This window comes from Lissotriton vulgaris, chromosome 3_1 (assembly GCF_964263255.1).
Source record: "Lissotriton vulgaris chromosome 3_1, aLisVul1.2, whole genome shotgun sequence".
NCBI lineage: Eukaryota > Metazoa > Chordata > Amphibia > Caudata > Salamandridae > Lissotriton > Lissotriton vulgaris.
In genome coordinates this window covers 1,542,717,846-1,542,728,943 of record NC_141689.1, presented here as the reverse complement: position 1 = coordinate 1,542,728,943, position 11,098 = coordinate 1,542,717,846, and the positions used below count along the sequence as shown (strand labels likewise).

Genomic DNA, 11,098 nt, shown 5'->3' with positions numbered 1-11,098 from the left:
TTTTCCAGTTGACACTTTATATCAGATAGGTTTTGCTTCTCCCTTGATACCAACCAATTTGCCTGTTGTGTGTCCAGGGTTTGAAAATCATAGCTCTGACCCATTTAGTTTTCAAAAGTCTTCTGCTAGGAAAACCCTGCCTTCCTCAAAATCATAGTCTTGTGGTAGAGACTTGTACAGCTAGACCCATCACTAGCCATAGACACAAGGACCCGATCTCGGTGATCTTCAAGTCACTCCATTGGCTCCTGGTCAAAGAGATATACTAATTTGATACCTTTAGTCCAGTCCCAATATCTGTCTAGGGACAGGCTCCCAGCTATATAACCAAGTCTATATATCCAAGTCTCTGAGTAGACATCTGAGATTTGCTAACTAGAAGAGAGCGACCACCCGCTTTACAAGTTCCAAGGATGTGGCAGAAGATCCCGACACGTGCCAGGCCTGACCCTCTCAAGGTCTCCGTCTCCCAAGGAACCCAAGGCATTGACTTCTAGTTAGAACTGTTGTCCTACACCCGCCCCAACTATCTCTCCTATCTGTTTACCTTTTATCTCAAAGAGCCCTGAGGCAGCGTTAATGGGCTATGTATGGCTGCTCAAAACCATAAATAACTGTATTGTCAGTGCTCAGTAATGTGACGTGTTCATGCGTCTACTGACCAGTTGTAACCCTTGTTAGAGTGTGTGTGTGTGTGTGGGGGGGGGGGGGTGTTGAGGTACAACAGCCCCTGCTCTGAAGTCTCTGCCATCAATGAACATCCCAGACTGTCTCTTTTTAGACTGAGGTGCTGTCACTTGGGGTTCCAGGTCCTTCTAAGACCTGTGGAACCAGCTCTGTGGGAGAGACAGGGAGGAGCTGTTATGATGAAACGTGCCTTAGAGAAAGTCACCCCAAATAGGTGTTTATTGTTTGGAACTTCCGGGATTTCCTAACTTCGAAAACAGACGCAGGGAGTGGAGCTCCCTGCAGGGTTGGAGGTGGGGGAGGGGGTGGGGTGGTTGGGGAGGGTGCTACTTGAAGAGAACGTCCGCCTCCAGCGCCCCCAAAAGTGATGGAACTTCCTGTTCAGATTTTTAAGATTATTATAGGGAATTAAAGTTGAATCTTCATCTCCCAGTCTATTACCCTTCCTTTTCTGAGATATGACATCATAGGTTTCAAATGATAAATTATTTATTTTACTGTTTAAAGTATATTATTAAGAATACATTCCAACCATGGAACGTACAGAGGAAATTTCGTTTTTTTTTAGTTATTTCTTATAAAAAATGATGTATGATACCCATAAATTATGAGAGCGAAGTATGAGAGAATTATTTAAAGTGGTTTCGAATGCGTGAATGTAACTGTTCTTTTGTAAACAAAAATCGCCGATATATTCTTAGAGAGATGCTAAGAATTTTAGGCACTGAGTCATATAGACAGAGATAAAGAAATAAGTACAAACACATACGCACACACGTAGAGAAATGACAATTGTAAATGGAATTATTAAACGGGTATTCGCGTGAACTATTTACTATGTTGGATTCAAATGTTTGTATGTAAATATTGTATTGTGAATACAAATGGTTGTTTCATAAATACATACATGCGCAGCTGTATAGGCATACAGAGATAGATACAGATTGCCCTGAGACCCTCGCCGGTGATTTCCCGCGCTTATGAATCCCTTGATTGATATGCTCGCGCACACGCACTCTTCATATCACTATCACTAGTATGATCTAAGTTCATCCTCCATTTTAGGAAGTCAGGTGGGGGCGACACGGACACCGTGGATCAGCCAGGGGTGTCTTCCTTGGATTTCCCACGGGCCCCTCTCTTTTTTGTCTTTTCTACGGTATTTTAGGAATTTCCCAGATTTCTCTGTGGCCTTTCCTAGAGGATGACACCTGGCGCTGGTCACACCTCGCTCGCCCCTTTTAGTGACGTCACTCTCCGCAGGGCTCGATCTCACGCGCCTCTTCAGCGTATATAACCTCTGTCAGGAGAGAGACACATCAGCCAACACCAGAAGCTCACCTGCCCTCAGCACCGGAGAAAGCGAGGCAGAGCGAACCACTGCCCCAGGACAGAGACAAAAGAGACCCCTCTCAGGTCGACAGAGATAGACTGCGGGGCACAGGAGATCCACCTCGAAAGACAGAGACTGCTCGCAGAGACAGGGGTAACTTCTCTCAGGACAGAGGCAGACACCAGTGCAGAGCATGCTTCAATGCGCCTTCCAGGTGAGCCCCGGTACAGGCATCAGGGTTTTGCAGCTTTGATGGCTGGATTTGTATATTTTTCGTCTGCTTGGGGGGGATAATTTATGTCCGTTCTCCACTTAGGTTGGTTGAAAGCATTTCTCTCGATCTCGCTATTCATGTATTGTTTTTAACAGAGAGATATTTTTTAAAATACAACAGACGGTGCATTCAGTCGTTAGATAATGTATTTGGCTATATTATTGCCTTCATTTGTTTCTTCGTTTTTTTCATCTTGGCTTTCTCATGCTTTTTATGTATTTTTTACATTCTCATATTTTTTAATAAGTATTTGTTTGGTTTCTCAATATATGTTTGTGAATAGGAGAGCCCCTTTTATTCTTACCTTGCCACGTGTTTTAATATCGCCAGTCAGGGCTTTAAGTGGGATGAAAAAAATGGGGGGTCTCTCAAAGGGGCGTGGCCAGTGCAATTAGGGGCGTTGCTTTAAAACACTTGCTAAAAATCTTTGTTTAGCATAGTGTGCTGCCCGACTTGTATTTTGGCGTTTGTCATTGCATCCAGATATGGGAGACAAGTAACATCATACCTATAAAAAGTAAAGACTATTGGCTTTGTCAATGGTTATTAGTTGCATAAAATAAATAAGCTGCAACTATGGCTCGTTACATAAATTATTGAAAAAGCTTTCGATTAAAGCCCTGGTGACCCTACCACAATGTTGATGCTCTTGCGTTTTCAGAAAGAGAAGTGAAATCCAGAAAGAAAATAACTCTCTTTAAAGGATTTCCCTTCCCCCATAACCCTCACCTGGCATTCCATCATGCTGTAACTATTGAGAAGCGAGCAGTGTGGGCAGCGCACATTGATGTGCTTGCTGGTTCGAAACGGGTCTCTATCTGGCTGTTTTGCGACCTGGCACTTTTTTCCTGACTGCAGTGACAGCATGACAGCAAACGGCTGTCACTGCAGTCCGGTAAAAAAAGGGAGAGCCTGTGCCAGGGCTCAAAACAGAGCCCGATATAGACCCGTTTCGAGGCCCCCTTTAAAAAACTGCCGGTGCTCAGACCCCTTGAGACCCGGCCCACTTAAAGCCCTGTCGCCAGTACTGAGACCATTCGCCATGTGTTCTGTGATGTTCATAATATGGGCGTCTCTGTCGTCCGTGAACATCGCAGAAGCATCCTGGGTAGTTAAGGTCTGTTATAAGATGTTCACCAATAGGGCCTTTTATCATACGGAATAATCCTCAGAAATCCGACAGTAATATTTAAAGCGTCTTCGGGTTTTGCCGCAGTCCTGTTGTTTGTAGCGCTGTTGCTGTTAAGCACAGCCAGTGAAGCATAAACTGCTGGTTAAAATGCAGAATTAGCAGCAAGAGATTGCACTGAAAGAAGTTTGAGACTTTACTGTAAGTATTTGTTTCTCAAAGTAGGTGTGATAATGCACAACGTACACAACGTAAATAGAGGTCATCAATCGCCAGAGGTTTTCGAGGCATCCCTGAAGGGGAATTTTCAAAACAACAATTTGTTTTAGCCGATCAGAAAAAAGTGCCCATATAGATACGGGGTCCCAGATCACATGCATGTTTCACCTGATACATAGTGCCTCGGTGGTGCACTGTGGCCCAAGAGACTTTGTCTTTCTCGCATCCACGGCAGGAGCAAAACAAAGTTTCATACTGTGCCAGCTGATATCATGCTTCACACTGCTTCTCTGCCAACATCCAATCAGAATGCTTGCTCCATAACAGAGACTCCTGTTGTATGTGGTGAGGCGCTAGCATCATAAGGCAGCCTGCTGGCATCACAGGCCAAAAAATTGGCATCACCTGTCATAGTGCTGCTATCAGATATATGCCAACATAAGGTGCTGGCATAATAATACACCAGAATTGTTCCTATAATGCCAGGGTACCTTCATCATATGTCAGTGCGCTGACTTCATATGCCAAGGTGCTGGCGTCATTTATCAAAGTCTTACCATCATACGTGTTCCCAGGTGCAGGCTTCATTTATCAGAGTCCTACCATCATACATGTTCCCAGGTGCGGGCATCATATGTTAGGGTGGTGCCTATCATACCTTGGTGCTGCTCTGCTGTTGGGCTCCCCTGTGATGGGGTGGCTGTGATGCCAGTCCTGCGGATCATGTGCGAGTCTATGGCTGTTTATACTCCATGCTCTACCTGCTGATATGTCAGGCAATGTGCCATGCTGGGGCAGCTCATGTTTCAACCTTGAATTGCTAAATGCCAGGCTGAGACTGCTCACGTGCCAGGAAGCAGTCCCTCGTTTGCCAGTCTTGGACTGCAGTTTGACGGATTGCACTTGCTAGCTGTGAAAACCCTCAGATCTCTCCTCTGTTATTCCCCCTTCTCTGTCCTCTTCCCTTTCTCGACTCTGTTGCCTTGTGTTCCTCTCTTTTAGCCCTGTCCACTCCCTTCTATGTTCTTATACAATGAAACAACTCGACTAATATTGCTTTCTCCCTTCTTCCAGAAACCACACGCCATCCTCAGGCTGTCCAAGCAGGTGCACACAGCGGCTGTGGAAGGTAAGTGTCTGTGTGTACTCACTGCCATTGGTCTGAGGTCACGCTGTATTTTTTGTACGCAGTTAATGGCTCTGGTGTCCCCGCCTCTGGTCTGCGATCGCTCGCTATATCTTGGTCCCAGTTACAGGTCCTGGTGTCACTCTCCCTGCTCTGATGCCTCTCAGTATACCCTGGGCCCAGTTACTTGTTCTGATGCCACTCTTGTTGGGCCTGGACCACTCTTTATCCCATGGGCCCAGTTACTGGTTCTGATGCCACTCTCCCTGCTCTGATGCCGCTCAGCATACCCTGGGCCCACTTACTGGTTCTGATGCCACTCTTGATGGGCCTGGACCGCTCTGTATCCCATGGGTCCAGTTACAGGTTCTGGTGTCACTCACCCTGACGTGGGTTCCTTATGCCATGGTTCCAGTTACTGGTTTGATTCTGCTATCAGTCTAGAACTCCAAGAGTCCTGGGTAGTGATTGTCCCATAAAAACAACATCTGGTTTTGGTCTGAATCATCTGGATTTGTGCCTGATGCCAGCCCAGAATGCTTGTAGTTCTGATCCTGTCTCTTCTCTTCCTTCAGTGTTGGAGGGGAGCCCCCTGGAGAAGGCGGTCACTAGCAGCTTTGCTTCATTCATACATGGAGTCCAGACAGATCACCTGTCCCAAACCGTGCAGCACCGAAGCAAGCGTATGATCCTGGACAGCATCGGCGTTGGACTGGTGGGAAGCGCGACCCATGTGTTCAACATCGCCCTGGGATACTGCCAGGTAAGAGGAGACCTTGAACACACTAACAATTACACTCTGCAAAATACAACAATTAAAAACCCCTGGTTATTATCCAAATCTTGGATCTAACCAAGCAACACACCTTGAACCCCTCACCCATTACATAACTCTCTAGAATGACAGCAGGACCATCTACCCAGAAGCATAGGTAAGAAGAGAGACAGACAAAGTTACAAAATCCACCATGATTAACTCATCCACCATGAAAAACTCAGATTTTAGGCAGTTCATATAGTGAGACACTAGCAGGACTGTGAGCATGGACTATGGTACCCAAATAAACCTTGGGACCTCTGATCCCCTGTACAACCGTCCTTCAGAAACACTACATCTACTCACTGAGACTCCGTACCTGCTCCTGCATTTCTTCTAATAGGTACCACCACATACGTTGAATCATCCTGTGTATAGAGTTGAGTGTTCCACATCCCCACAAGCTCTGTTGTTCCTCCACTAGGTGTCTAGGTACACTGTCCATTTCTAACTTTTAATTCTGTCTCTCACAGGACATGTACTCCTTGTCTGCCATCAGCTCTGTGTACGGAAGGAAAGGATTGCGACTCCCACCTACGCTGGCTGCATATGTCAATGGAGTAGCGGTAAGGATTTTGAAAGCTATTACTTTATCCATCAATCACAGACTAAGAGCGATGAGTTTGTGAGAAGTTTAGTTAAATGTTGTCTCCGCCAATGTTAAACCTTGTCTGTTTCCTCTCCTGTAAAGAGTCTGTATTGGGCAATGGCACAGTCACTCAACAAAATATTAGAATATGGATCCTACACTTCTGTAAATTGTGTCCATAGGTTGATGGCACTATTGCTCTGCTTATCTTCACTTCCTGACACATCCTTCTTTAAGTACCTTCTAAACCTCTACTCCTCTTTTAACAGGCTCACTCCATGGACTTCGATGACACTTGGCACCCTGCCACTCACCCGTCAGGTGCTGTGCTGCCAGCTCTAATGGCTGCCTCCCAGATGTTGCCAGTGGGCTTCCGACCCAGCGGCTCAGACTTCCTGTTAGCATTTAATGTTGGCATCGAGGTGCAAGGAAGACTCATGCGTTTCTCCAATGAAGCCAGCAATATCCCTAAAAGGTTTGTATGATGCCCACAAAAGGCAGAATTATCCTATGGCCAACACACAATACCCATAAGTGGCTCCAGTGGCTCCAGAGCAAGGCTAAGATGCTGAAAGAGAATAGAAATATTCGTTGTGTCATATGTGAGATCCATACAGAGAGAGCATGTTATGTTGTGTGCTTGATGGGGGCAAAGGGCATAAATATCCGGAAGAGGAATCTAATGCAAACACAATCATGCATGTGGATAGCACACAATATAATGTAAACATGGTAACATTTATTTTTCCGCTCACTGTAACTAGATTATTTGTTTGTGTCAAATGCTTGATTAGATCCTAGCCTTTTTTTCTACCTTTCCTCGTACTGCACGATAATGTCTGACATGCTTTAAGTATTTTACCATAATTCACACTTATTGATAGCATTGCCCCTCTTCTTAACTTATTTTGGTGTGATCACTATTCCATGTCTGACACAGTTCTTTGTATCTCCTTCAGGTTCCACCCTCCTTCTGTTGTTGGCACCATGGGCAGTGCTGCTGCTACAGCAAAGCTCCTTTCACTGAATGCAAAACAATGTGCTCATGCTTTGGCGATCGCTGCCTCTCTGGCGGGGGCACCTATGGCCAATGCTGCAACTCTTGCCAAGCCTCTCCATATTGGCAATGCGACCCGCTTTGGGATGGAAGCAGCACTCCTAGCTGCTCGTGGGATGGAAGCCAACCCACTTATCTTGGACGATGTGCCAGGCTGCTCGGGGTTCAGTGCTTTCTATGGTGACTACCAGCCCTCGTCCCTGGCAATGCCAGATCAAGATTACAGCTTTCTCTTGGAGAAGCAAGACATTGCCTTCAAGAGGTTTCCAGCTCACTTAGGCATGCACTGGGTGGCAGACGCTGCCATCTCAGTCAGAAACAGAGTCACCAATATAACGGGCTCCTTTAACCCTGCTTCCATCCGCGCTGTTCTTCTGAGGGTCCCAGTCTCCAAGTATATCAACAGGCCCTTCCCAGAGTCCGAGCACGAGGCACGACACTCCTTCCAGTTCAACGCCTGCACTGCCCTTCTGGATGGCAAGGTGGGCATTTCTTCTTTCAGTGAGGACAGCCTTAGAAGACCAGATCTCATCAACCTGTTGAGGAAGGTGGTGGTGGAGCACCCTGAAGACAATGTGGCCAACTTTGACAAGATGTACGGGGAAGTAGTGCTGCTGCTGGAGAGTGGCGAGATTGTGACTGGCAGATGTGACACCTTCTATGGACACTGGAGGAAGCCCCTCAGCCAAGAATCCCTCCATGAGAAGTTTCTCTCCAATGCTACCCATGTGCTCCACCAAGACCAGGCGCAAACAATTATTGAGGTGGTGAAGGAGATAGAAAGCCTTACAGACTGTTCACAACTGGCATCCTCTCTGCAGTAAACATGTTAAATCAAAAGTAATTCCTCTCACAATGTGGGACTGAGTAAAACTTTAAATGAACTACCAGGTGCAATCATCTTTGCATTAACTAGCTTTACACAAGATTGAAAATCTACTCAAGGAGAGGGACGTTACCAATTCATTCTATAAAACGACGAGAGTCAATTATGTCCTCTCCTTTCATGAAAGGTGATGTTATGTCTCACAGTACAGTGAGGTCCCCTTTTAACCCAATACAAATACAGATGCATCTGGCTGGCCAGAAGCAATATGCTTACGTTTCCTTGTAACTCATCAGTACTTTGTAAGGACTGTAAAATGAAATTTGTATTTATTGTTATTTAATATTTGTTAATTTATTGTTTAAAAAAATGTGACCTCATCTTACTGAAATACCATTTCCTTTTCCAACTAAGGGATTCTCCCCTAGTGGCCAAAGATAGGACGAGCTGGAACTTCAATATTGGTCTAGTACTGAATTCTCCCTGTGCAGCGCTCTCTTACATGTACTTTTCTAAAAACACAGGACAAAATAGGTCTTTCTATTTCAATCTCTCATATTCGTCAGTGAAACGTATTTGCGCTTTCTGTGGTTATTTCATTTTGAATAAAGTCTCTGAATTTATTGTACAGTGATTGTAATTTTTGATGTGTAAAGCTGCTGACATTTTAGATGCTACCTTACAGGATGGCCACGGCTTGGTGATAGTGAGACTCGATTCTCTCACACACAGACCTTACATATGAAACTCTCCTTTTCAGCTGTTGCTCAACATGTTGACCCTCCTACTAGTGTTTCACAACCTTCCTTGTTTATAGAAACTTCCCTTGCATGCGCAACTACTCATATAACAGCCAGAATATATGTATCTGAACAAGTACCAAAGATTGATCCAATCATGGCACACATTTTAAATGCCAACATTTTACGGCTGTTGCCATACAGTTTGCACCACTGGAATTTTTAAATCCCAAGTGCTCACAAACTGGTGCCATGTGTGCTGGAAAGTGGAGCATATTGTTAATCAAACGTGGAAAATACACAGACAATCAGACATTTTGCCAACCTGTTCTGTGAGCCACTCTACTCAATCAAACTTACTGACCAATATTTAGAATTGCATATAGTAAACCTTCTGATGTTAAAGAGAGGTGGGAAGTGGGGCTTTTTGATCCTCTCCTACATGCATTCGTGATTGGATTGCCCTTTGTGCTGTATGCAATCTCCTATCTCTATTGAGCTTTGTCGGGTAAATATAGACACAGTGTGCATGCTAAACTGAATGTGATTCTAGTCAGACAAACATTAGTCCTCATGTATGCAGATGATTTGTTAATTTATTTCTAATAAGTCAGCATCTCTAATACAACTTTACCTTAAGAAGCATAAAATCGTGGGTATTTGATTTACAGGGTGAGAAATTTGGAGATGAGTACTCTTTGGTGTTTCAGTTCATTGTGAATCTACTCACAATTATTGGGGAGCTTCTCAAGTTTTGTATCAAATACTTTTGTTTTAAAATATGTTGATATTTGATATGGACTGATGATGGGACTATATACTTACTGCCTCCTATAACAAAGGTTTGTTGTTTGTATTCTTCATGCCATGTGTTTGCCACTGAATTTCTTTAACTGTCTTTGCCTGTGGTTGTTACAGTTTAAAATTGTAGCTTTAACCTGCCCATGATTGCAGAATTTATCCCATTTTTTTTACTTGTGGTTTTTCCTGCCCGTGACTGCTTCCATTTAACCTGTTGAATTGTGGGATTTACAGTCCAAACTCTGTAGTTTTTCCCTCTCACTCCCCATGACTATCATTTTTTCCCTCCAAATTTCTCCTTTGCTCTGTACTAAGACATGTATGTTAAGCAGAGCACCCCCAGCCCACCATTTTGTGTTAACAAGTGAGTGAAACCAGCCCTCCTCCCCAGCAACAGGGATATTCTATATCAGAGGGTGCTCTAAAACAGCAGTAATCTGCTGTGAGCTGTTTAAGCTGCGTTTTTTGGCCAGGAGAGGGAGTAAAGTTGTATTCAAACATTATTGTTAGAGGACAAGGTTGTTAGGCCCTTACCTGCAGACGTCCAAAGTGTAGATTGAGACTGTCTCCTGGGAGATTTCTGAATAGAGCAGCAGTTTTCAATTCCCTGGCCAGCAAACCTTTGTCTGAGGTAGCTGGGACCTTTTATAGTCTGCTATTGTTTGGTACATGTGTACACTGTTTGGTGTTTCTATTGGATTAGGGTTAGTGTCCTTATTGGTTGGGTATTTTAGGGCTCTGATTGGTTTCTGGGTCTGTGATTCAATCAATGTAGGGATGGGACTAGGGCTAGGGTTAGGATTTCTATTGGCAGTAGGGCTTAGGGCTACCTCTGTTATTGGTTGTTGGGACTAGGGTGGGACTAGAGCTAGGGTTAGGTCTTTAATTGGAAGTAGCGATTAAGGCTTCTGGTGTGATTGGTTGCTGGACTTGGGTTGGGTCTACTGGTAGGGCTAGGACCTCTATTGGACGTACAGATCATTGGCGCTTGGACTGGGGTAAGATTGGCTTCAATGTCCTGGTCTCCTACTGATTCTAGATTTTAGGGGAAGTGTTGTGATTGGATGGTGTTAGGGCTAGGGTTCCCATTGGCTGAAGAGGTCACCTGATTAGTAGGGCTATAAAAGCCCAGGCTTAGGGTGTCTCAGCCAGGGGTGGGCGGAATTTGCGTAATTGCGTTTCGCAAATCTCAGCGAAACAGTAAAAAATCTCCATGAACACGCAAAAATTCCGCGAACATGCGGAATTGCTTGTTCGCAATGCTTTTTTCCTGTTCGCAATCACTGTTTGCGTGCTCAAGGGGAAATATCTTGAAAACACGCATTTTGAGAACATGAACAAGCAAAAAATTGCACGAAGTCGTAGAACGCAGAATTTTGGGCAATTTGGCGTTCTCCGTGGAACGCAAAATCTTCCAAATTCTGCAAATTCCGTGAGCAGATCGTAAGTTAACGCCCAGGCCTAGTCTCAGGACAGGCGTAGATGCTAAGGGCAGAGTGG

General features: G+C 44.7%; 1 protein-coding gene across 1 annotated transcript; it reads left to right on the top strand.

Moving 5' to 3' along the window:
* Positions 1 to 2,213: 2,213 nt before the first annotated feature.
* LOC147728171 (cis-aconitate decarboxylase-like) lies at positions 2,214 to 8,055 on the top strand. The gene is made up of 6 exons (XM_086963245.1): positions 2,214 to 2,234; positions 4,717 to 4,771; positions 5,344 to 5,531; positions 6,059 to 6,151; positions 6,444 to 6,649; positions 7,134 to 8,055. The coding sequence occupies exons 1-6, from the start codon at positions 2,214 to 2,216 to the stop codon at positions 8,053 to 8,055; spliced, it is 1,485 nt and encodes a 494-aa protein (XP_086819371.1).
* Positions 8,056 to 11,098: the final 3,043 nt, after the last annotated feature.

Bases quoted from the DNA above. Each gene is read 5' to 3' on its own strand.
- LOC147728171 (XM_086963245.1), top strand. From the start codon at position 2,214: ATGCTTCAATGCGCCTTCCAG. The intron at 6,152-6,443 runs GTAAGGATTTTG...CTCTTTTAACAG, and splicing joins CATATGTCAATGGAGTAGCG to GCTCACTCCATGGACTTCGA. The intron at 6,650-7,133 runs GTTTGTATGATG...TATCTCCTTCAG, and splicing joins GCCAGCAATATCCCTAAAAG to GTTCCACCCTCCTTCTGTTG.